Raw genomic sequence first — 25,065 nt, forward strand, 5'->3', positions numbered from 1 at the left:
ATGTGCCTGAAAAGCAGAAATGTTTTTGAATAAAGAGAAGAAGGCAATCCTAATCAAACAATAAAAGTTGGAAAGCTGGTTGCTTTGGGTTTGGTTTGGTTTCTGTTTTGCTCTTTTTTTCCCAGTTTGATTACAACTCTCTGAAGTGAGGTTTCAGCTAAGGCTAAGATAACTCGAAGTTGCTTTTTAGGTAACAAACTATCTACAGCTGGAGTGAATATGAAGGTAGAAAGGAATACTTACCAATCTGTAGAAGCCCACTTCTCAACAGCATCTAGGCCAGTCTTGATATTCTGACAGATTTCTCCATCAATATCAGAGGACTGCATGATACTGAAAACCTGGTTGATAACTGAAGATTCTCTGAGAATAAGGCCTATGACAACACACCAATCCAGACAACCTGCTTCCATGAAGATATGTAGCAAGTACCTATAGGGAAAAAAGTCCATTTATTTTTCTACTCCAAAGACAAAAGTTGCACTGTGATTGTGTGGATTGAGAATTGCTGGCATGCAGCATTAGGAGAAAGAAACAGTCTCAAAGGCACACGTGTCATTACTTACCGCAGCTGCACCTGTGACTTGTGTGGCCCTTTACTGGCCAGTTCTAGGGAGAGCTGCTCAAGCTCTGACTGAGTTAAACTGAGACTGGAGAAGTTTTCATCCACCATGGTCCAGTCTCCATCCACCATAGAACTTGTTTCAGTCAGGTCTGTTGCTGAACCAATGCTGCATTCATCACCTATCAAAAACACTCAGAAACATAAGGGAAAAGAGAAACTACTTACTTTAGTAAGATTCAGAATTTCTGAACTACTTCCTATAAAAATTGACAAACAGTAATGCTTTACGGTGTATCACAGTTACTTCAGGCGTATTGTCCATCCTGCTTCACCATTCTTCTTGTCACACTGTATGGTAGAACTACTGTTACAGGAATGCAATACTTTTTCTATCTAGTAAAAATAATTCAGGAGAATTAGTATCAGTACAGGATCCTAGATATGTGTTGGCAATCATCATAAAAACACCAATACAGTATCTTGCATACTATAGTCCTAGAATTAAGTCTAGGGAAGGTTACTGTCTGACTAAAATTCTGCTTTCTTAACCTTTGTTAAAATGAAGTTCCAATATCAAATTCTTTTCTCCATACAAAACCATGAAGATTTTGAATGCTTTGTAATGTAAATATTTACCTGCCCAAATTACAAGGAAGAAGTATTTCTAGTAAAAACATGAAGAGCACATGCAGTAACAAAATTTTCAAAGGAACAGTAACATCAAAGCTAAAACCATTACAGTGGTGAGCCATGAAGGCAGTTACCCTGAGAACAATTTCCGTATTAAAGCATATGCATCTTTTCTTGGAAAATGTTTAGGAAGTCAAAAGGTTATATGATTATCTTCTTGCCCATGAATACCAGTGCTGGATTAGTAATTTGTGAAATCATTATTAGAATTCAGCTTGCAATGTTTTAAAGACTATTAATTTAGTTTCTTTAGAAATAAACGGCTTCAAAATGTGTACCAAAGTCCATTGAACTCAAAGGTCTTCATCCAGCTCAGAAAAAAACCCTGATATACTTGTTTATAGAAAGAGCAGTAGTGGCAGACAGCAGTAAAATCAGTGCAATGGAAAGAGATACTAATTTTCTTGCAGTCTCCAGATTTAAAAAACAAGAGAAACAGGAGTGAAAATAAAATGACAGTGTCCAAGCTGACAGAGAGTATCTCCAAATGCTCTGAATCTCACAGAAGGCTCTACAGTCTTAAAGAGATTGTAGCTCTTTAAGAGATCTTTGCCCTAAGAGAGCGGAAATCACATGATTTAGATAATGTTGAAAATGCTGCTCTATGCTCAAGGACAAGAGGAAGTATAAAATATTTTTAAATAAAATTAAATTTAAAAAAGACTTGAATGGCCTGACAAACTTTTCCATCTCCTTCTGTGTTCATAAAAAATATATAAAAAGTAAAACTTCTTTTTCTATTTTAATAAGCTGATCATACATTACAGCTTTTAAAAAGCAATTTAAATAAAGCCATAGGAAAAAATACAACTATATGGGTCTCTAATTTCCTCAACTTCCTCAATAAGTAATGTATCTAGTATCATTCTTAAGAAACCCAAAAGCACAAAGTTCATGCAATTAGAGCTGTTCCAACCCCTGCAAGAGGCTGATCCATGCAAGAGACAAAGAAAAAAAAACCCTAAAATGTAGGACACTTCCTAGCCAGACTGAAAAAATACTAACTTCAAGTTATCACAACAGACCAAATATCTACTTCATATTCTACTTCAGGTACATAGAGGTATACAACATGGGCATTATCTTTCTGTTGTAAAAATTTCAGTTCACTTTTCATTAAGCCCTTTTTTTTCCCTGAATTTTCCTTATCAGCAGTTGAGAAGCAACAATACAGCACTAACATGCAAGTATCAAAATATAAGCACACACTTCACATTTTTCCAATGAGCAGATAGAAGGAAGAGTGACTAACCTTTGCTTAGCAAAGGAGAAAGGAATGCATCTTGCAAGTGTGGTCCATGGGATGAAACAGTGTCAATTTCTCTCTGCGAAGAGCTGATAGTACCAAGCCAGCTGCGACTGCGAGGTGTGTTTGAAACCCCTGTGTCCACTTCCATGTTTACAAAGGTGTCTGCAGACTGAGATTTTAGCAGTTGCTCCCCCATAGCTAAAAAAAAAAAAATCAAAACACATCATAGAAGTGTAAGTATCATGTAAAAGTATCCAAAAGGAAATTAAGACAGTTTTCTTCAGGCATTTCAGGAGGCTAAAACTTGCATCTAAGTCAATATTCAGGGGACCAATGAAATACAAGGGAATGCAGCAAGTTTAGGTATTTTGGGAATTTATGATCAGCTTTTTATGTGACCCCTGGCATAAAAGAAGTATCATGTGATAAAGTGGTCAGAATCAACAGAAGTAAATAATGATGCTGCAACTAAGAGGGAGACTTGGCAGCCAACGTCAACCTTGCCATATGGAGATAAGGTAGAGAGTGTCAACTTTGCTGTAAGTAGATAAGGTGAAGAGATCAGTAACATAAAGGAGGTTTACAGCAAAGTCTTCAAAGTTCTCACCCTCTAACATAAAGTAAATTTCAAATATTAGGAACACTGCTTTTTAATTTTAAAAAAGTGAACCAATACCTCATCTAGAAACTATATAGTAATATTGATTTTAGTAATTTTCTGCAGCAGAATTTCCACTGCAGCAATTTCCACATTCAGTTCAACATCTGCACACCTGATACCCAATTCAATGCACCTAAGAAAGCAAGAGATTTCAACAGAAATAATAATCACACAAGAGATACTCTCTATGCTAAACAGAATCTCTTCAAAAAATACACCCTGTGTGAGAAAGCTGTGCAGGTGGCATGCCTCAGCCTGTTCTTATCTTGGCTGAACAGAAGCAGAACAGACTGAGATTCACAGATGTAGCATTGCAGGAGGGAAATCTAGCGCATAGCAAACTCAGATGTTACTGTACCTGTCTTATACTTTCCATTCTTGAAAGGTGAATTAATGGACGAAGCTGGTATAACTGGAAATGGCCAGAGGAAATCCTTGTGTAGCTTTTTCAAAGCACACACAAAATCCTCCACGCGGGCAGCTCTGGCTCGCTCCTTGCACAACCAGCCGATCAGCTCAAAGCCTAACTGTGCAGCAAAGCAGCCAAGGTCTTTCAGCTTGATCTCCTCCAGCAGACGCCGAGCATGCCGCCAGAGCATCATGTCAATGTACATGTTCTCAGCACAGTCGCTGTCTTTACTCCACCTGCACACACAGCACAGAACAGCCACATGAACACTGATAAAGCACAGTTGCAAAGGCTGTTGGCCACAACTGCAGAACTTTTGAGTGACCAGAATAGTAGAAGGGGGGCTTTCTATGTAACATAACAGCAAAAGCAGTTTCCATCATTCCTTGCTGTTTATATTCTCTAAAAGATCCCACTGCCTCAACAGGTAGGTGAAATAATGGATTTAAGTTACAACAGCAGCAGTATTTACAGAGCATTAAATTATCAGCAATGCAGAAAAAAAGTAAAGTAAGAGAGATAAAATGTAGATGACACTGCAAAGTTTAGAGAACTAGTCAAGTATTGGTCTAGAACTCTTCCTATCCAAACCTTTAAGATACTCTCTATTAAAAATTACTGATTCAGAGTATTTGAATTTATACTAGGATTGTTTTAAAAATATGTATGGGGAAACAAGCCAAAGCAAAGATAATAATGAATTTTAGTTCAATACTACTTCTGGACTGCAATACCTATCAATATCAAGTTTGCATACAGCAGCTTTAGAGGGGCTCATACCAAGGCATAAAACGCTCTATTTGTAGCTTGGAAACATGCTGCTAGATCAAGATGTGCATAGGAGCACAGCACATTGTACACTGTGATGCTGCGAGCTGTTCAAAATGTATTTTTCAGCAAAACAGATCCTTTAAATATGAGGCATGTGGTCTCACGAGCTACTTAAATTACTACACATGTAATGTGTACCACATCCAGTGGTTTCAGAGTCTTTTGGTCAGCAATATCTCTGTAAGCGTGCCTGTGTATACATACAAACACACATACATAGATTTACATGTGTGAGAACATATTCTCCTTGAATGTTATGAGACGCAAACAATACGAAAGTTGTGAAATGACAAATGCAAAACATACAGAAGGAGATTACGACAAATCTATCATATAATTTATTTCTGTAAGTGAAATTGGTAAGTTAGTACTGTAGTACCTAACAAAGTGGGGAAGAAGACATTACCTTTTCCCAGATGGGCCAGAGGGCATACTCAGCGTTTTTGTCAAATTAAATTTGCTATGGAGATTTTCTGCTGATTGGGATAAACTAATGCTGCGATGCCTGAAGAACTCAAAACCACCACTTGAACTAGGTTCCTAAAACCAAGAAAACAAAAACATACATTCAAAGGACCAAACATGCTATGTAACATGAAGATTAATCATACAAGGCTTGATGCACAGTATTTACTTTTCTCATCACAAACCTGAGCTGTTGGTGTAGCTGGGGGTGTTTCTGTTTCTCCAGAGCCAATGGCTTTAAGAAATCTAATCATATGACGACAGAGATCCCACTTCCCCTGCTCTAAGGCAGTATTAAACAGGAGGGTAGCATGTTGTCTGCTAACTGCTGGAACTTCCATATTCTGCAAGCAACAAAGCATAATTAGGTGATTTGCTTTTACTGTAGAGAATAAGAAGTTCTATTAAATCAAGCCACACTGTGTCACATTCAAGTATACCAAAGATTATAAACAGCAAATTTCTTGCTAGTATTTTCCTATTTAAAACAGTAAACTAACTACTTACACTGCATAATCTTACCACCCTTCATAACCGGACATAATAGCAACAGAAAACCGTTAAATTAAAAATCTGTTGAATATGCACAACTTTGATAGGACATTATTTTTAAAATACTGTAATGTTAGTAAATATCAGCAGTCTTGCAATATATTTGGTGCCATTACCTGTAGGATAATAAGGTAAGAGGCAGCTGTGTCCAAGTCCTGGGCCATTAAGCACTCTTCAAATAAGTCCTTTGGGTTTCCAACAGCAGCAAAAAGGTAATTCCACAGGGCATATTCTGTCTTCCTAGCACAATGAACAACTGTCTGCAGGAAGAGGGGGAATTCTGTAATGAACTTCGCCACAGTGGGAAGGAGAGGGTCGGGAATGGGTTCCCGCGAGGTAGCTTCTTCTTCCAGCACTTCATGAAGCATCAGTTCTAGTACATGAGGAAAGTATGGTAATGTGGCACAGGAGTGGGCCAAAAGCAAGGCTTGTTCACCGAGGTTCCTAACCAAGAGCTGGCGTAAAATGTGATGGAGGTAGATCTGAGAGGTTCTCTCAACAATGGAGAAAGGAAAGAGAACCTCTAAGTGTTCTCTAGCACTGGTTTGAGTGTATAAACAGTCATAGAGCACAGTGTCATTAACAGCACCAAGAACCAAGGCATCTTCAAACAAAACAGCCAATGGGTATATGTTGATGTGGAAAGGCAGCATGATCCGTCTTGACAGAAAGGAATGCGGTTTTCGATGATCTCTGGGAAACAGGGGAAGCCAGACTTTCATACCTGCCCCACCACAGCTGAGCCACAGAGCCTCCAATAAGTGGCGTTTCTGTTTGTTAATTCTGCAAGTAGTCCATACATTTTCAACAGATTGGGCAAGGACAACTGGAGCACAAAAAGGCAGCTATGTAAAATGAAAAATAAAAAATTAAAAATCAGTACTCCTTTTATTTTTACCCTATTCACAAGAACTCTACTTTTCAGCTAAGAACTACTCTCTTCAAACATGTTATTCTTCTATCGAAGAAGAAACAAATCTGCTTCTCCCTTAACTGTACCCCTAGCATGTGACAAAAGACCACTTAATACTTATATTAACTCTAGATATTTCTTTAATTTTTTTAACCTCCTTAATATACTTAGTCAGGAAGCAGAGGGATGAGAATAAAGGTGAAAAACAAAAACCTGCTCTATGCTTCTTCAGTAAGTCCAACCTAGAACTGAGAAATCTTTATCTGAACTTTCCAGATTTCACTCTCCCAAAGTGCTTGTTTCACACAGAATTGATGGTTTTCATCATCCCAGAAGAATTGAAAAATTCAGTAATTGATTTCTATTGTGGTTATTTCCAAGAACTTTGTAAACATACTCTGCAAAAAATGATAATGTTCCATAAACATACAGAACAGTTTTAGACAGACAGAGGTTTTCTGTTATTGGCGCATACCAAATTTTGGGCAGTATCTTTACTCTTAAAGCTTGTCTATTTCATTTCAATGTAAGTAGCAAACACAGTGAGCAAACGCTAATGTACTTCCAGCTAACAATTCAATCTGTAAGTGTAGATACTGTGTTGCTTATAGCCCTATTTTCTTTACGTCTGGACCATTCTCTCCCACAGCTTCTTCGATTACTGACATCTTTGAAGCCATACGCAGTACTCCACATATATTTACTCACATGCTTTCTTTGATTAGGATTATTATCTTTATCTCGTATCTGGGGTCCAGATCGATCCCTTTGCAACATGATGAGTTGTCCTGCTAAGTTAAGCATAATACTTTCAGCTTCACAAGCCTACGGATAGAAAGAATATTATGCAAATTATTCAAGCTGTTTGAATGATCATTTTACTCATAACCACAATAAAAACCCAGAATAGAAAGTGTACATTAAATGTGTCACTTTACAGAGAAGACGAACAACCGAATTCATTACAAAAGGACTCAGAAACATCAAGAAAAACCAAGTACTGCCATTCTTGTGCAAAGAAGTAAATACTGGACGGTTTCTTATCCACCAGACTCATTCCATGTGTTTAATATGGACTTTTTGTGTCCTAAAAGGGCAATCCACCAGTATTTTAAGAAAAAATAAAATTCTGTATTCTTATCAGTATCATCACAGTATGATTGCCAGTATCAGACTGAAAGGACTAACACTGGTACACAACCCAAGAGCTGAGCCAAATAGAGTTGAGCCACACTTGTACAGCATATTGAACTTTTATTTAGCTGCAGTTAAAGAAAAATCTTTTCAGTAAGGTATATCAAGAAAGTGAAGTATTCTTTCTAAAGATTTATTTCATAGCTGTTTCATGTTAATTTTAAACCAAGCCACTGGAGTTATTACCATGCATGAAACTTAGTTTCAAAATACATGGATAGAGGATCTATATGGCAAATTTGCAGCATCAGGGGTTAAGGTCACTAATAGCTTAAAAACACTGAAAAAGCTGACACAGTTCACAAAGTCAGACACATTGCTCTGTCTTCAGTGAAGTGTCATATTTAGTACTAACCTAAATATTTATCTTTTGATAAGGAGGATCAACAGAGTTTAAGGATAGGTGCTCTTAGTTAGAAAGAGGTAGTATCTATTCAATCTGAAGCTAAGTCTAAATATTATTAGTGCTGTAAAAAGTTTCAGTAGTTTTTTCTCAAAATTAGAAAACAACACAGGTCAGGTAGTTCAGGAATACAGATGCTGCCTCATGCTAAGATGGACCACAAGCACGTTGCTTTTTATGCCCTTGTCCAGTACCATAACAAAGTCTCTGGACACATACTCAGCACTGTGGGACATTAAATTAGAATGAAGCGAAGGAAGGAAGCACAAACCTTCGGATGTGCCACCACTTTTGTACCTGCCAGTGCCTTTGCTATGTGGAGAAAATGATGCACCTTTACACGTCTCTTGGGCTGTCCCACAGACAACACAACTTCTGAACTACCCCAAGGTAGCTGCTTTCATGAAAAAATACACTTCATACTGCAGCTGCTCAGTTAAGCCTACTCTGTTTGCAACCCAGACAATAAAAATCCAAGTTCTCTTTGCTTTCAGTGCCCTGACTAAATTCTGAAGTTAAGACGGGGACCTTCACATCTTAAGTGATTGTTTGGCTGTTGACCCATCTCCTGACATAACTAGTGTATGAGATTATATTACTTTATTTTAGTGTAGTCAAAATTGACAAAGAATAACCTTATAGAGTCATATGCCATCTTTTCCTTTTTTCTATTTATTCTTTGAGCAATGAACAAGTTGTTGCAAGAAAGGTAATTCCTAATGCCATGGATTGCTCTGGTTTTTAACTTTTAATACACAATAGAGCAACACAACCTCAACAGAATTAAATTTAATTTGTTCTCCAATATTTGGCCCCAACCTTAGCAAGGTAACAAGAGAAGCCATGAAATAAAATCTGAACTCTTACTTCTCCTTCTATCCCACCACCCCCAATTCCCACATAAAATGTCTATATAATGAACATCAGAAAAAAACATGTTCTGGATTTTACCACATAGAAGAGCCACCAATTTATGATTGATTTATCAACCAGGTAACCTTTGAGGAGTAAACTAACAAATCCAGGTACCAATTCTACCAAATTTTGAGACCTGTTACCTGCTGAGGCATCTTCAAGGTGATGCCAGTCTCTGTTCTCACTGATGTCAATGTAACAGACACTACAAGAAAAGGATGAGGAATGTACCGAGACATGGACACTTCTTGAAGAATTTGGATACTGGCAGTAGGATTAAGACTGAAAGGAAAATTACTACATTTAGAAATTTTACAACAGTACTTAACATGAAATTACTATATTGAAGTAAACCTAATGAAAATAATCAACTTATCCTTAGCAAATCGTTTACTCTACAGAATAAAATGACGTTCCTTTCATCAGGAATCAGTAGAAATGCCCACGTATCTACTCTACATAAAGCTACCAAAAAACCCTAAGTTGGGTCACTTATCTTGATACTTTGGGAAATACAGCTGTGAGTGGATAGAAGACAGTATCAGATACTTCAGAATAAGACTCTATTAACCCTTCAGTGAGATAGTCGTGGGTTTGGATTCTGTCGGGAATTTTTTTTTATAAGCATTGAAAATATTTTTCTCTGAAGTTCATCAACAACTTGCTTTCCTCTAACACAAAAAGGTTCCTGCTTGCTAAAAAGAAGATACTGTAACTGTAAGAAAAATCACCTACTTAGGCACTTAAAAAAAACTCCCCTACCTGTGAATCTTTATCTCCTCCTTAGGTTCACTAATCTTAACTGTCTGAAATATCTTACGTTGCTACTTCTTTTGCACTAAAACAATTCCTCACCACCACACCAAGACTAAACCTTTTCTCTCTTCATCTCTGTAAGCCTGCTGCTAACCTTCCCTTTACTAATTCCTACTTCTGATGTTAGAAACATGTTTTTATTTTAAAATATTCAAGTATATTGGTGTCTTTTAGTACCTTTTTCTCCTATTTACATTCAGTCTTCAAGTTCCTATAAGGTAGGAACATGTTTGTTCAGACAACTGGAAACGTGCATACATCAGTCACTACCTACCTCCACACCTGATGTCCCTATCAGCATGCATGCAAGTGACAACACTCATGAACTTGTGCATACAGGTAACACTTACCCCTTTTCATTTTAAAAATCTAACTCCACCAGTTACCAAACACCTTTGTATCATCGTTAAGAATTTACTCAGACTGAGAGCATATCCACAGGTACCTTACTGCAAAAGCATTCAAAGAGTGATACTAACCCCTCAGACCTTCTCTCAATACTGTAAAGGCAAATGGAACAATCTGCTCTGAACAATATCACAATGTCCCGGAAGACACTCAGTAGTAACGTGGGTGCTTGCACTTTGGTGATGTGTGCAAACGCGTTGTCAAGGTTAGACGTTCGCAGGTAGATTCTCAGCTGCAAGGGAAAGGAGTAGCTTCAATACAGGTTCTGTTTACCAACAAGATAATAGTAATTCCACTTCTGATTATTTTCTTTACTGTGGAATGCCTGTCAAGAATTTCTTGCAAGACACATTACTGAGTTTTTGTTTCATCAAGTATTTCATCCATTGCATTTTACTGTTGCATCCAGAGTGGTTAAAGCACAGTACAGCCAAATCTGAAGAACTGGAAAACACTCATAAGGAAGTTCACCAGTTTTAAAAAGCAAAGAGTAAGTAAATTTCCTCTTCTCTTGCAAAAAACCTTGCAAAAGTGTCCCAAAACACTGTAAATAGGTATCTTAGAACACACTTCGTGCTAACATGCAAAAATGTCACAAAGTTTTCAGAACAATGAGTAGATTCTCTGTAGTCAGCAGAAAATAGCTTTTAATAGCAACAACAAAATTTTTCTGCAAAGAATTACGTATATATTAATAAATAAACTCTGAATATGCCCAAAAGCCACCTAAGTTTATAGCACATAAACATGTTTATAATACTACTGTCATATAGATCAGCTATTCTAATAATTGTATGTACTTTGAAGAAAAGTAGCTCACCTCTTCCTGGTGATCATTTAAATTATAACATCCAAGAACAATGAAGTCATTCCACCACGCTAAACCACCTGTTACCATCATAGTTTGCTCCTGAAAAGAAAAAAGCAGGCAGATTACATATATGTATGCATTTTTATATACTTACACACACACAGATGTACGTTATATGGGTAATTTCTGAAAGCCATGTATGATCTCTATAAGCTTTACTCATGTGGCAAGACTATGTATATGAAGTTTTTAATGTTTAAAAACCAAAGTACTAAAGAATAGTATGTGAAGGACAAACATCATCCTACAAAACACAGTTCCACAGTTCTTTATGCTATTGGCATCCCTGAACTCTCTCAAATCTGCTTCTGGCCAAAATTTACCAGAATCTTACCAGAATTTACACCCAAAGCTACATCACAGAAACTCTCCGATAAGAGAAATGAAATAAACATTTGACTACATGCACTCAAATTTGGAAACCTCTGAACACTAAGACAAAAATTAGTGTGTCAAAACCACAAGATATGTGTTTCAGACATTTTATGAGCAACACATGTAAAACTAGCATCCCTAATCCAAGTGTGTCTACAGGCTGTTTACTTGAAAACAATACTCTTTAATTTTCTCCAAGTCTCACATCCCAGCAAATAAATCTCCCCTGTGCACCAGAATAAAATCCATAACCTCTCACCTGGGTAATGTTTCCAAACAGCTTCCATTTTTTGGTGAGTAAAGAATAATGTGCAAAACCAAACCTGCCAACAACAGCTACATTCTGTCCAAGCTTGTCAATAGCTGAAAACTGTAAGAAAGAAAAGAAAGTTACCAGAACCTCAGAAGGGAACTCATTTAAATGATACATCCTATCCAAGCACACCACCACAAGGCAATATAACATCAGACTCAAAACTTGTAAGGTATATTTATGTTTCATACTTTACTAACACAGTTTTCTTTCTGTAATGTAAAATAATGATTTCATTTTCAGCCAATCCTAATGGACAACTTCATTTACCACCAGTGCTAATGGACAATTATAACGCTCCAATATTTTTAAATAAGCAAGAATGTATTTTTCAAATAACTCACCCTTATAGGCCAGTTGCTCTCTAGATATGTACTATGAATCTAAAAAAAACAGAAAATCAAAACTACATGACTATACCAACTACAATTACAGTACTGATTAATTATAACATCCTAAAGGAATTTGGACAATGTCAGTGTTTTGAAAAACAACAATAGTCAATAATCATAATTTGCTCGTCTCTTCTCCCAGGTACTTCTCTCTCCAAGAGAATCTTACACAGAAACATAAAGGTTTTGATCAATACAGCCTTCAGGCAGGACTTTCAGTACTGGGATGAAATTTCTAATCTGGTCACAAATACACACCAGCATATCCAAAAGCCTTCTTATGAGAGAACTTGCTGGGTTCTTCATGTCACATGGGATGATACAAACCCAGCTTCAAACTCCAGTCTTTGGTCTGACATTAGGCAGGTAGGTATTCTTGTTACCCAGCCAATGTCTGTTTTCATGGATATGTTGCTCCCTACAGTAATTCTAAGTATTTCAGCTTTACTTTTACCGCAAAACAAAGACCTCTCCCTCCTACACCAGTTTCAGAAGACAGAAGAGCTACCTGGCCAGCTAAAGTGGAAATTTAGCAGTATCTAGAACCTGCATTACATGCCTAGAATCAAATACTTTTTAATACTACCGATTTGTGTGCTATATGAAGAACAAAACATTGGGGACCTTTCAGAAATCTTTATTTTAAAAAGCATCACCAATTCAAGCATGGAAGAACACACGTTAGAATTACAGATTAAAAGATATTTAACTTTTTCTTTATATTACAGGGAAAATAGAAGATGTTCCATTACTATCCTGGAAACAATTTCTTCTCTGATAGCCTGATATTGTGAAGTTTTAACTACATGCTTAAATAGATGTCACTTTTCATGCTTGAAAATACACCTGGAGTCTGAAGGCTATATTCATCAGCTGAATATGTTTTAAAGAATTTTGCATAAATAACAAAACAAACACCTAAATTATTTCTTGCATGTTGCACATTCTCCCTTGCAAAGCACAGGTAAGTAATTAACTATCCTTTCCGAAGTCAAAAAGACCTTGAACAGTTTTTTTATTGGCTAAGAGCAAACTCATAGCCACAAAGCTGGTATGACCAATGTTCCTTTACCTTTTGTCAATGAGAAAAAGCTGTACCATGGCAAACCCCCAGACACAACAAAAAGACAATGATCTCATACTAGAGGAAAAAGGTATGGCAGAGTGAGGAGATCAGCTGCATATTCTACTCCTACAAAACTCTTGCAAGCACGAAGCACATACAGGCAACCAGGATCAATTACCTGTACAACATGCCAATGACGGTGTCCTAGTAAAGTGCTTAAACCCTGAGAATCTAAACTGCCATCTGAAAATGGGCCTCTTTCCCTGCTGTGGTTATGTTCAGAGTGTGCCGAAGTATTTCTGGGACTCTGAGCCTGTGCTGCATCTCCACAGTTCAAATATAAGCGATCTTCTCCTTGGAGAAGGACTTGTTCCTGGTTACTCTATAATAAAACCAAAACAAAAGAAAACAAAAGAAGCAACTTTGAATTCCACGTATAGAAGACAAAGGAAAACACATGATCAATAATGTATTAGGAGGTTCTAAGAAAACAGTATGAAAAACAAGTGTTGAGGCAGTTCTCACTTTTTGTATCACTATGTACAAGCTGGTTTTAAGTTACAGTATTGCATAGCAGTATTTTCACAGTACCATTATAAAGGCTCTATGACAAAAAAGGAAGACAACTCTGATGGCTGCAAAACAGAATTAAAATGTGAGAGAAAACTCAGAGTTCACCTAAAACTGGAAATATGATCTAAAATAAGGTTATCAACAAAAAAACTTACCATACAAGGATTAACAGTGAGTGCACTCTTGATGAACTGAAACTGCAGAATACCAAACCGGTGAACTTCATTATTTGCATTTCTTTCAGGTTTCACGTTAGAAGAATTCCTATCAATAACCCAGAGATGATACCCTTCTGATCCCCAGGTCTGAAGGTAAAAGAGTAACAACAATAAAATCCGCAAGCCAACACTGCATACATATATATAAATATAACAATATATATTCTCATAAAACAAGAACTACAGAAAATTATTGTAACAGATCTTACGATAGACATGAGCCTGGAAAAAATCCACACATTTTGTTGCTCTAAAATGTATCACTATAGAATCAAACAGTAAAATTCACAAGGTACAGTAAGAATCTAGCTTGAATTATTTCCTGTCTTGGGTAAAAAATAATGATTAAATGAAGTATAACTATGCAAAGACACCCACATAAGTAATGAAGACCATTTGCAGTTTAAGGCAACAAACAAAAATTCTACAGAGTCAGGTATGAAACAACCCTGATTTCCAAAATTACACTGGCTGTTGCTCATCAAATTCAATGATCTCAGAAGTTCAATCTTTGAAAATTTTTTAAAAGTACACTTAAAAGGTACTGCCATTGCAAATATGTACCTAAGCTTGGATGCATGTTTAGAACTGTCAATCTTCATAGCAACTATGTAATAATGAATAAATTGTTTTAGAAACATTACACAAAATTCATCATGGTTTGTATGAGGCCCTGTAGAATGTATTTGAAATTTAGTGTAACTTAAAATTTGCTCAAATGTATTCTATTTATCTATTGATTTTACAGACTAGAAGGATTAGATTTAATGTTAACCAGTTTGTATTAAAAACCAGCAGTTAAGTTTCTCTGGAATTCATAATCTGAGTAAAGTTCCTTTAACTCTCAAAGGCCAGCTATTAATTTTAGAGAAATAAGGGAGTTTATAATTAGTGTTGATCTGTGTCTCATTGCACTTTGAAATATAGCACCAGACAGCAAAGAGAAATTAAGAAAAAACAGAAGTGTTAATTCTTAACATTGAAAGCAAAGGCAAGAAAAGGCATGTCATGCATACTTCATGATCAGGTTTATACATGAAAAAAAAATTCATTAATTGTCACTTTTTCCTTCAATGCAACATTGCAGTTAAGAAGTATAGTAAAGGCATCTTACTATGAAAAGTAATTAAACGAAAGAAAGTTTGATTTTCTGAAAATTGTTATACTAAAAACAATTTAACACATTAAGAGCTATCCTATTACAACATTTTTAAATTCATATTTACCATGGAACTGATTTTTAGAGGGTCCTTTTTGGCACCATCAGATTGATACCTTAAAAACAGAACAGAACAAGTTTGAATTTGCTAATAACTCCATCAGAATAATAAATTAAATTCCTATCTTTGTATTTTGATATGGTTCTATACTGAACCTCATGTCAAATGGTACAGCCTGTTTGATCCATGACACTACAAAAAAGGCAACGCAATTGTCAGATGTCTAGCATAAACTATTTGAATACAAGAACTGAGGGAATTTTAATATTTGCTTGCTCAAGCTTGCTTTTAGGGTAATTTTCTTTTACAGACAAAAAGATCACTACAAAATGAAAATAATACGTTTTTGTTTATATTCAAATTATCTCCTCCTAAATATTTGTGAATGATATCTCAATAGCTAAGAAATCGTAAGGGAAAAAGATTTTTAAGAAGCTAATTCGGTGAATTAATTTTTAATTAGATGCTTTTAATTAGAAAAATAAAGACTTATAATAAACTCTTCACAATGTCATTAAAGATACTCACGCAAAATCACCTCCTAAAGTACAGATAAGCTGAGCACCAAAAACACTCCATAAGGATAAACCTCCATATTCCCAGGTCACCATCACAACACAGCTATCAGGTGACCATCTGACTAGTTTAACAGGTCCTGTTTTATTCCAAATATCTGTTTAAAAGCAGACAATAAAATAAGTGAAAAGCATCGAAAGTCCTTCAACTCGTTTCACCGTAAGAGCAGAAACAAAAACACATGGAAGTAAATATTTGATTTTTCAATTAACTGATGCATTCATCAAAACTGACCATCTCAAAATGAAGCAAATTGAAAATGGTTTCTTTCCAATGCATGCTTGGTTTCATAAGAAACTAAGAATACAGAAAAACCTTCCAGAAACACAGAACTGCAATTCTGATAAAATGATTTTTCAGACAAAAGAGGCACTTTACACAACTGTAAAACTTATTTACAGATTTGTTTTCAACTGAAAAATAATAGACACACACATTTTCAGTTGAGGATGCAATTTACCCGTACTTTGTATGTTCCTTACTCTCAAACACAAAAAAATTCCCTGCAGTGCAGGGTGGTGCATTACTCAGTATTTCTTCTGTACCCTACATGTCAGTTGCTTCAAGTTAATTCACAGTTCTATTATACTCATTATTAGTTTTGACAATAACCTCTCATTTCCTCAGATAATTGAAAAGTAATTTCAAGATTAAGAATTAGTTAAAAAAAGCCACCAACAAAAACCACCCAAACCCTCACATATGAAACACATCCAAAAGTTAATTAAAAAGCAAGCAGCTAAGTACAAAGACATAAGAGTTAAATACTACAAACAAACAGGAGTAAATACTAATCACATCACTGATTATGCAAACAAATAAACAGAGGTTAACTAGCCAAGGATAAAAAATATACTATACCCTAAAAACAGCTGGCAATTCTAGCAATAAAAGTAGCTCACCAGGATATTGTTTTGGTGTCAGTTCCAATTTATGAGAAAACTGCATGGCGCCAGTGGTGGTATCTATCGTATAAACCTGCACAGAGCCACTGGAAGACATTACACATGCTTTAGACTACAGACCATTTGGATTTCTCATCATTTTCAAGAGGCTAAGTAAAAGCTGCTTTTTCTCTCACCAATACCAAATTTATCTAGAACAGAGATGTTGTATCAAATAATAGTCAAAGAACCTTATGAAACAAATTTCTAAGAAACTTTTCAGAAGGCATGAGAGAACCCAAAACACCAGCCCTAGAACAATCAATGCACCAAAACTACTTCATTCTCTGAAAAGACATATGCACACACAATCCGCATGCATTTATGGCTTCCAACTGCAACACAATCCATGAGGGAAGGCAGTATTTACTCAGTGCTAATGTTTCAGCAGGGATGTACTAAGACATACTAAGATCAGTAAATTACAGTAACTATTTCTGTTTCAGAAGAAACACCAACACACCACACTGTTACTACAAACAATACTAATTCTTAAGAGGACAGCTAAAAAATAAACCACCATATTTTTTGAAATGCTCTAAAAGAAAACCCAAGTAAAATACAAAGAAAATAAAAAGCTGTACTAAGGCCAGCTAAAGCAGTATTATACAGGGGACTTGAAGGAACAGTAAGAAAAATACCACAACTAAAAGAACTTCTGCAACATTTAATTTACAAACATTCAAAGTTACTCAAACAGGCAACATTTTTCTTGACCAAATTGTGACTTCACAGAGCATCTTCTCTGTGAGTGTGAAGTGCAGATTGTTGTCCAATATTATTACAATTAACTACTTAAAACTGACCTTATAATCCTTCTTTGAGATTAGCTGGGATAGCAGCACTTTCCAATCCTTGCTACTAGCCCAGCCAACTTTTTTTTTTCCCAGAGCAGAACAGCAAGCATAAATTTCAACTGCAGTTCAAGCAGGCAACCATTCCTTTCCACTTCTTTCCTACCTTCTTGACAGAGCACTTTATACAATCTCTAGGCAGACTGATCATTTTCATCTTTACAGTTCTTGTAACACAACTTGGTAAGAAGTAACTACTAGTTCAGCTTTATAATTAAACAATCTCCCCCTGCTCTGAACCAGCCTTAAAAAACTTACTTGGCACATCCAAACGCCATTAGCCTGTACTTGTTATTCACTGCCACACAAGTTCCATCCACTACATCTTGTGCCCAAACGCCATGGAGCTGCTGTAAGGAAAGGAATTCAGAAGATTTTTTTGTTAAATAGTGTGTTTATTAATGACAGTCAGCTTCTATCCAGGTACACCATACCACACATATGTTAGTTGACTTCCATCATCTCATAAAATTTCTATTGATGTCAAGATCAACTGACATGGCTCAAACAAACAAAATCCAGTATATGCAAATCTGGTTTCATTCTTCTTAACATAAATTACAGTATATAAGAAAACTGTTTATAAGACCTCTTAATAACAAAACAAGTCAATACCTATAAGGCAAAAAAGTCCCTAACACTGCCTAGTTAAAAAAAAAAAAAAAAAAGTAGATGATACTAAGAATGAAGAGAAAAAGAAAAACAGGAAAGTAAGTTCCCATCTGCAACAGCTGAGATCATAGATGTTTTAAGCATGTGAAGGAGTCTGGACATTAGACATATTATTTTCATTTTTCTGTAATTAAAATAAAGATACCTAACAACAAAATGTCACAGTTTTTAGGCTGAATTACAGGTAAGAAAACACCTAACTTGGAAAAGATTCCTGTAAAACAAATTCTGAAGTATGCTTGTCACTATGAGAAAGAGACAGACTTGATTAGGACTAAGCCCTAAACACCGTACTTAGGATACTTAGCCATAGGAGAAACCACTTCCTATCATCCCACTTGTAACAGGAAGTCTGTTGGCCTGATACGGTAGGATCATTTCTATAGTGACAATCTGAACAAATAAATGACAGTTAAATCTATTATCAATTAGAGTCTACCTGTGGTTCTAACCCCCTAAAAATCTAGCTCAAATTATATTACAAAATGCAGTCTTGTTCTTATGCTGTCTCTTAAGCAGATGTTAATTTTTAGTTTCTTTGTAGCTGAACAGAATTTAAAGTGGAAAGCTAACTGAAATGCAGAGACCAAGGAAAACGCATTTATTGTACAGTGCATGGTAGAAATGCTAAAGGAAATATACCTCAGCAGTGAATCTACTTGACATTGGTGTAATGAAACCAACTCTGCCATCATTAAAAACAACAGCAAAGCCATCAAGCGTGGCACAGTATTCCATATCTCTGATGTAAACATCTTCGAAGCCCAAAAGTGAACCTGCTGAGAAGATATCAGTAACTTAAAAATATGTGAATACAGAAATACTGCAAGCCAACAGACATTTCAGATGTTTATTACTTCAAAGAGGAAACCTAATTTAAACAGGCTATTTCATTCCCATTTACAAAAGGCAAAATTTTCTCATCTCTGCTTAAGAACAGAGTTAATATTTTATATTACATGGTATGTCACTAAGAGGTAACTACTGTAACCAATATAAGCCCTAAAACCTACCTCGAGAAGACTGCAGATCCACAGAAAATGGAACTGTACATAGGTTGATTGCCTTCCTTCCATTGGTCATACCATCCCAGTGAATGAGATGGAGAAATCCATCAGCAGTAGCAACAAGTAGATCCTCTAACATGGACTGCAAACTAATAAAAGATATTTGTTAATCCCTAAAAAATCTATATCTCAAGTCAATGCCACAGAAATATCAATTAATGTCATAAACACTGTATTACTGCCTCTTGTACCAGCAACCACTCTGACAAAATACGGTATATGCCTTGATTCTTCCCCAGCAATCACAGTTCATGAACAGGTCTATATTGTCAGAGCAATTGCTTAACTGGTATACTAACTGCTGAAGCTCATTTCTATACTTTTGACTAACCATAAGACATTGCTGCCAATAATCAATTATTCATCTATCCTATAAAATTAACAATACTGCATAGGCTGTAAATAATTCACAATACATTTTAATCTGTGGATGAAACAAACTGATGAAGGAGAAATTAGACTCCTCTTAAATCCTTCCTTAAACATCTCCAAAATCCTGACAACTACTGTTAATCAACTTGAACGCAAAGCTTTTTCCGGTATATACCGCATGTATTCCAACAGCCGTTTTCTTCTAAGGAGCCTCTTCCCAAACTTCACTTTGTTACTTTTCCACCTCACCCCAATGCTATGAAGTTTCACCAACTTTTCACACACACATACTCAGCATGTTCAAAATTTCTTTATAAGAAATGCAATCACCTGAAAAAAGCAAGAGGTAAAGAAAAAGGACAAATATGGACTCCCTGCGGGCATCAGGAGAAATGCTGAAAACCTACCAATGCCTCCATGAAATCTTTAATATACACTTTGAGCTGAAGGACAAACTCATTTATAGTAATACATGGTAATACTGAGCATACTATATACTTCTATATGCCAAAAATATCAGTATAGCCAAGAATTCTTAAACAGCAATTCACTTTTTCACCTCCTCAGAATTACTAGCTGCGAATAGTAACTTACTAATCTTATTCTTACTATTAATAAAGCCTAAAAACTTACCAGAAGCCTTTTCTTTCATCTAGTTTTCCCTTCACTTTTTAGAAAGTACTGGTATATATGGAAAAATTCTCAAGACCCAATTAGTGAGCATACCTTGTGATAGATGCTTGCAAGTCCAGCACTTTTTTCATTTCTAGATTTAATGAAGGAGCACACTGTTCTTCCTTATAATGTGGGGTTCCCTTCAGATGTGGGCTTCCTCTAAAATACAAGAGAATTACAATTAAAACAAGCTGTCCCTCAAAAGACAGAAGAGTTACTGACTTACATTCCTGTGGTCTTTTTTCCCCCATATATACATATATGTGTGTGTGTGTGTGTGTGTGTATACACATATACACCAACCAGTCATATGCAATCTGCCACAAGCAGCACTGATTATCTAGGATGTAATGTTGGTGCTAAAAGTGTATAATATCATTCTCTTTATCTAGAGCATGGAGGCAAAATAAGACAATGAACAGTGAATGAACATTACAACAGCTGTGTGTCCTGCGTTAATACTCCTAAAGTAAGTGATAAGTATCAGTGAAAAATCTGATTCAATAAATTATTACTCAACTGTTTACAGTAATTAAATATGTTGAATTCTTAAGTACCTCCAAATTATTCTTTTTCAAGATGCATTACAGATATTACAGACAGCAAAGTGTTTATGTTTCTTCCATTTTTTTTGCCAGATCAATATTTATAATACAAATTCAGCATGCATAACACAAGTAGACATCTATTACAGTATTTAATATGAATATTTCTCCCTGCAGCAAATTAATTAGTTTTTAACCTAAGACCTACTAAGAAGAGATGACTGAACACTGATTCCCTCCCTTTAACTAGACCATTACACAGTATCAACTTCTGGATGTAAAAAGTTTCTCATTTTTATCTTCCTCATTTTAGATTTCACATTCCATTCATTACTTTACAACATCATTATACATTACTTCACAGCATCCTTAAAATATTCCTTATTTATCTGGGTTATTAGATGTGCCATGTGCTTAACTTTTTTTTAAATGAAAACTGACCTACAGCCATAAGTATTGTAACAGGTCATCCAGCTCATCCATCTAATGAGCATTACAGTAAGCAAAGCAAACTATGAATAAAACAGGCACTTCAGACAAGTTAGAAAGTAGAGTAATTTCAATAGTCTGAAACAACAGACATGTACACAAATCTATGTAATCTTTACCTGTATTTTAACTGACAAAACACTTCCTTTACATCAGGATAGCAAATGTAACTGCTTAAGACATGGCAGAAACCAAAGCAGATGCAGCTTTAGAGAAATCTGATACCACAAGAATACATCCTCTTTCCTGTCTTGCTTATCTCAGTTGATACCAAGTTCCTTAATTCCATTACCATTTTATAGCAACACAGAATTCATATCTGTTATACTTTGACAGACACTATACCTTTCCTTACGTAGCAAGGACAAAGATATATGCCAGCTAAGGTAAGACCAAGGTAACCTTTGACAATCTGGTGTTACCAGATGAAGTAGTATCATCTTTCCAGAGCAAAACTATGGTGGCTGTGAAAAATTACAGCAAAAAATGAGACAAATTACTTTAAGGTTAGTTAATCTGCCACCAAAAGATGCCAATTTGTATTAGATTTGTATTGAATTATTAAAATGTTTGGTTTGCATTTTGAACGAAAATTAATCGCAAAAGGCAGCCGTCTTAAGAAAGAATAGCCCTTCATGTAAGCTAGCTATCATGGACTGACAGGAACCCTGAAAAAAACAGTCATTTTTTTTTTTAATAATACCAGCATGGTAGGATTGTCGTGGTGTTTTTTAAAACTTACAAAACCCCAGGTGTCTGGAGATAGGCTTTTCAATCCATGTGAACATACCATTCCAGAAAGTATACTCCCGAACTAGATAAAATTACTCTGGTTTATCAACAATCAGTGATACAACTGAATTGTGCAAGCAAACAACTAAAACTGAGACAAAAGGGTTGAGTAATGCAGAAATGTTACTGTTAGATAGGTATAAGACACAACTTAACATGTCTTTTGCAGCTGACCAAGGTACATAACCAAGTGTAAACTCAAGTGTTTCTGCACAGCACAAACTACAAAGCCAGAATAGTAACATGGTTTAAAACACATCTTTTGCAGGAAGAAAAATTTCAAGTTTCCAAGTGGGCTGGCTTTTTTTCTTTCAACACCTTTGATAAAAAATAGCTTGCAGGAATATTTGAATATTTTCAGTTTCATGAACTAGTTTTAGCAAATTTGTCACCATCTGTGGCATCTTATCTTTCCACTGGGGCACTATCACTCCTATCCCAAAAAGGGTTCTTTTACCTGACTTGCAAGAGGCTGATCCACACACAGAGCTGAGGTACATCACCTTGACTGAACTCCAAAAATGCCACTACTTCAATTTATTGCCTGTGATTATGTCTAATTCATCAATTCAAAAAGAAACCCCTGATATGGGCGCAAAGGGGGTGCTACCACAAAAGTACACTGTGTTTGTATAGTCCACATCTGCATGAGTCAGCCTTACTGGCTGAGTTCCTTTGACCTTTAAACGAAGAATGCACACAGCTGACTGAAGCGGGAAAGAATGTTTGGTCTGGGTTGCCACATCAGCATCTGCTATGGCTGTAGCCAAACTTTAAGTAATTCACTTTTGCACAAGAACTGAGAGGAACAAACACATTCCAGTGACCAACCAGCTGCATGTTGAATCAAACATAATCATTGCTATTTGCATGGCATCTGTTAATGTAACTAAGCCTGTGAATAAATCTCTTAAAACTCATAACTGAGAAAAATCTGCAATCCAAGAAAACCTCAAACATGGAAAGATTATGGATACCGTTTTTAAAAACCCCACCATGCCAAACTTAAAAGCATCCTAAATTCAAGAAAGAGGCAGCGCCATGCAAAAGCAGAGTCAGATAGACTCCTCAACTGGTAGGAGGAATTTCCTTGAAGTTTTTTATCTGGAATGGTGGAAGCTAACGGAGGAAACAGGACACCAGCCAGCTAATTTTTCTAGGTGCACAGTACTGCATTTATGTCCTCCACTAATTGCGCAGCAGTTAAGTCATACAACACGATCCACAGACAAAATTCATTCAGAAATAATATTAACTAATTTGCTACTGCTACCAAAAGCACATAGGAAATACTTAAGAAGTTAATTATAGCAGAATCTGTAAGGACTTCTTTATAATTGCAATTAAAGTATATAACACATATTATTTTTAAGTCTGTTCTAAGACATTAAAAATAATGTTCATTGTTTTCTGCTTAGTAATAGAGAATCCTAGTCCTGAGGCAGAATTAGCATTAAATTCAGATTTGAGTTTCCACTGTACTATTTGGGATAATCATAGTAATACAGGGAGCAATTATGGTTGGATAATAGTTTAGAAAAATTCATAAATGCTCTCAGAGTCAAAAAATACTGTGCTTCAAAAAAAAAAAAATACTGTGGCTAATGGAAGACAATGTATTACACAAAAAAACCAAACAAGCCAGTAGAATCCACTCTCACTAGCTAAACCATGAAAGTAATGAGAGGTAATGGAAACATTTCATTGCAAAAAATATTAAAGACTTCAGACTATCAAAAAATATTTTTAGAAGAGTTGTTTGGTACAAACACAGTAAAATATTTTTATACTACTTTTGGGCTATGATATTCTTAGTTGGTCCTGCTAAAACGGCTTCTTCAGTAATACTTGGAGTGGGAGGAAAGGGACAAAAAGAAGATTAAAAATCATGATGTTTCAGCCATTAATGGCAATATTTATATGACAAAACCAGGGCAGTGTTTCTAAAATAATTAACATCACCAAGAACTCCAAGTTGCTCTCCTTGAAGGCAAGAAGGCAAAAACCTGGCAACAGCCATTATCGTTGCATTAGCACAATTAGACAGTGTTTACTAACCATTTTACAATGGTTCATGTGCACTTCAGTTAGTATTCGCACTGAAAAGCTGAGGACTTAATTTTTTATACCTGACTCAAGGAGCCTGCATCATCACCTGTGAGCTTTGATTTTCATGCAACTAGCACCTTCTCACCCCTAAACCTGCATCTCTCCACCAGATAATGCAGGCAGCCAACAGCTGAGAATTAAATATGTCTGGCTGGATGCAGAGCTGTATTCATACAGACCGGAAACAGCGCACCAACAAAATAAAAGTGAGTTTACAGTAATAACTATAAAGAATGAATAAGGGCTTAGAAAAGTAATTCTTAGTACAGCCTCTACTACACAATTAGGTAGTAGCAGATCTCTGCAGTTTGAGAAAAGAAACAACTAACTAGCATATTAATCAACTGTCCATATAAAAAAGCTAAATGGTTTACCAAATTATTATTTCAGTTGCAAAGATTTCTTGACAACAGTTAAAACCTCTTGAACCACCACACCAAGAGTTTGCAAGTGCCATAATGGCTAATAAAAGTTCTACAGCTAATCTAGTTTTAAAAATACATTTTCCAAACAATGCAACAATCTTACAGGGAAAACCACACTGGTAAAGCTCAGCAGAAGCTTAATTCTGAGCAAAAATTACCTAGTAAGTTAATTAACCATACACTTCATTGATTATCCTTGCAGAGTTTGAAGTTCAAAACCTTTGTACATACTAATCTTCAGTCCGTTGAATCAGGAAATAAATGTCCACTGATGAGGCGATTTATGGCACCTATAAACCATCATGCTACAGAGAAGGAGATAGCTTTTAAAAACACCAGAAAGAGTAGGATATGAATAGAGTAACCAAATATATAAGCAACAACACAGCATTGTAAACCAGCATATGAACTAGTTTCTTCACGTATTCATACTGGCTAGATAACAA

General features: G+C 35.8%; 1 protein-coding gene across 5 annotated transcripts in view; it reads right to left on the reverse strand.

Moving 5' to 3' along the window:
• The window catches only part of RIC1 (RIC1 homolog, RAB6A GEF complex partner 1), a 47,056-nt gene that overhangs the window by 1,949 nt on the left and 20,042 nt on the right, over positions 1-25,065 (reverse strand). The window contains exons 4-25 of one of the 5 annotated variants that reach the window (XM_042013060.1): positions 20,311-20,418; positions 19,159-19,301; positions 18,788-18,924; positions 17,732-17,820; positions 16,578-16,666; positions 15,628-15,772; positions 15,106-15,154; positions 13,817-13,966; positions 13,267-13,470; positions 11,975-12,013; positions 11,577-11,687; positions 10,892-10,981; positions 10,143-10,303; positions 8,991-9,129; positions 7,044-7,160; positions 5,539-6,267; positions 5,056-5,214; positions 4,812-4,945; positions 3,524-3,810; positions 2,508-2,702; positions 567-744; positions 244-432 (exon numbers count right to left, since the gene is read on the reverse strand). In XM_042013060.1, the coding sequence (XP_041868994.1) occupies positions 244-432; positions 567-744; positions 2,508-2,702; positions 3,524-3,810; positions 4,812-4,945; positions 5,056-5,214; positions 5,539-6,267; positions 7,044-7,160; positions 8,991-9,129; positions 10,143-10,303; positions 10,892-10,981; positions 11,577-11,687; positions 11,975-12,013; positions 13,267-13,470; positions 13,817-13,966; positions 15,106-15,154; positions 15,628-15,772; positions 16,578-16,666; positions 17,732-17,820; positions 18,788-18,924; positions 19,159-19,301; positions 20,311-20,418 (3,642 nt within the window). Of the gene's footprint in view, positions 1-243; positions 433-566; positions 959-2,507; positions 2,703-3,523; positions 3,811-4,811; positions 4,946-5,055; positions 5,215-5,538; positions 6,268-7,043; positions 7,161-8,990; positions 9,130-10,142; positions 10,304-10,891; positions 10,982-11,576; positions 11,688-11,974; positions 12,014-13,266; positions 13,471-13,816; positions 13,967-15,105; positions 15,155-15,627; positions 15,773-16,577; positions 16,667-17,731; positions 17,824-18,787; positions 18,925-19,158; positions 19,302-20,310; positions 20,419-25,065 lie in introns of those variants that run through there. The other 4 variants (XM_042013057.1, XM_042013058.1, XM_042013062.1 and 1 more) reach the window with 4 other exon arrangements.

The sequence above is a fragment of the Corvus kubaryi genome, unplaced genomic scaffold (genome assembly GCF_017639235.1).
Source record: "Corvus kubaryi isolate FWS band 111438036 unplaced genomic scaffold, C.kubaryi_AGA036_p1.0 split1-37296, whole genome shotgun sequence".
Taxonomy (NCBI): Eukaryota; Metazoa; Chordata; class Aves; order Passeriformes; family Corvidae; genus Corvus; species Corvus kubaryi.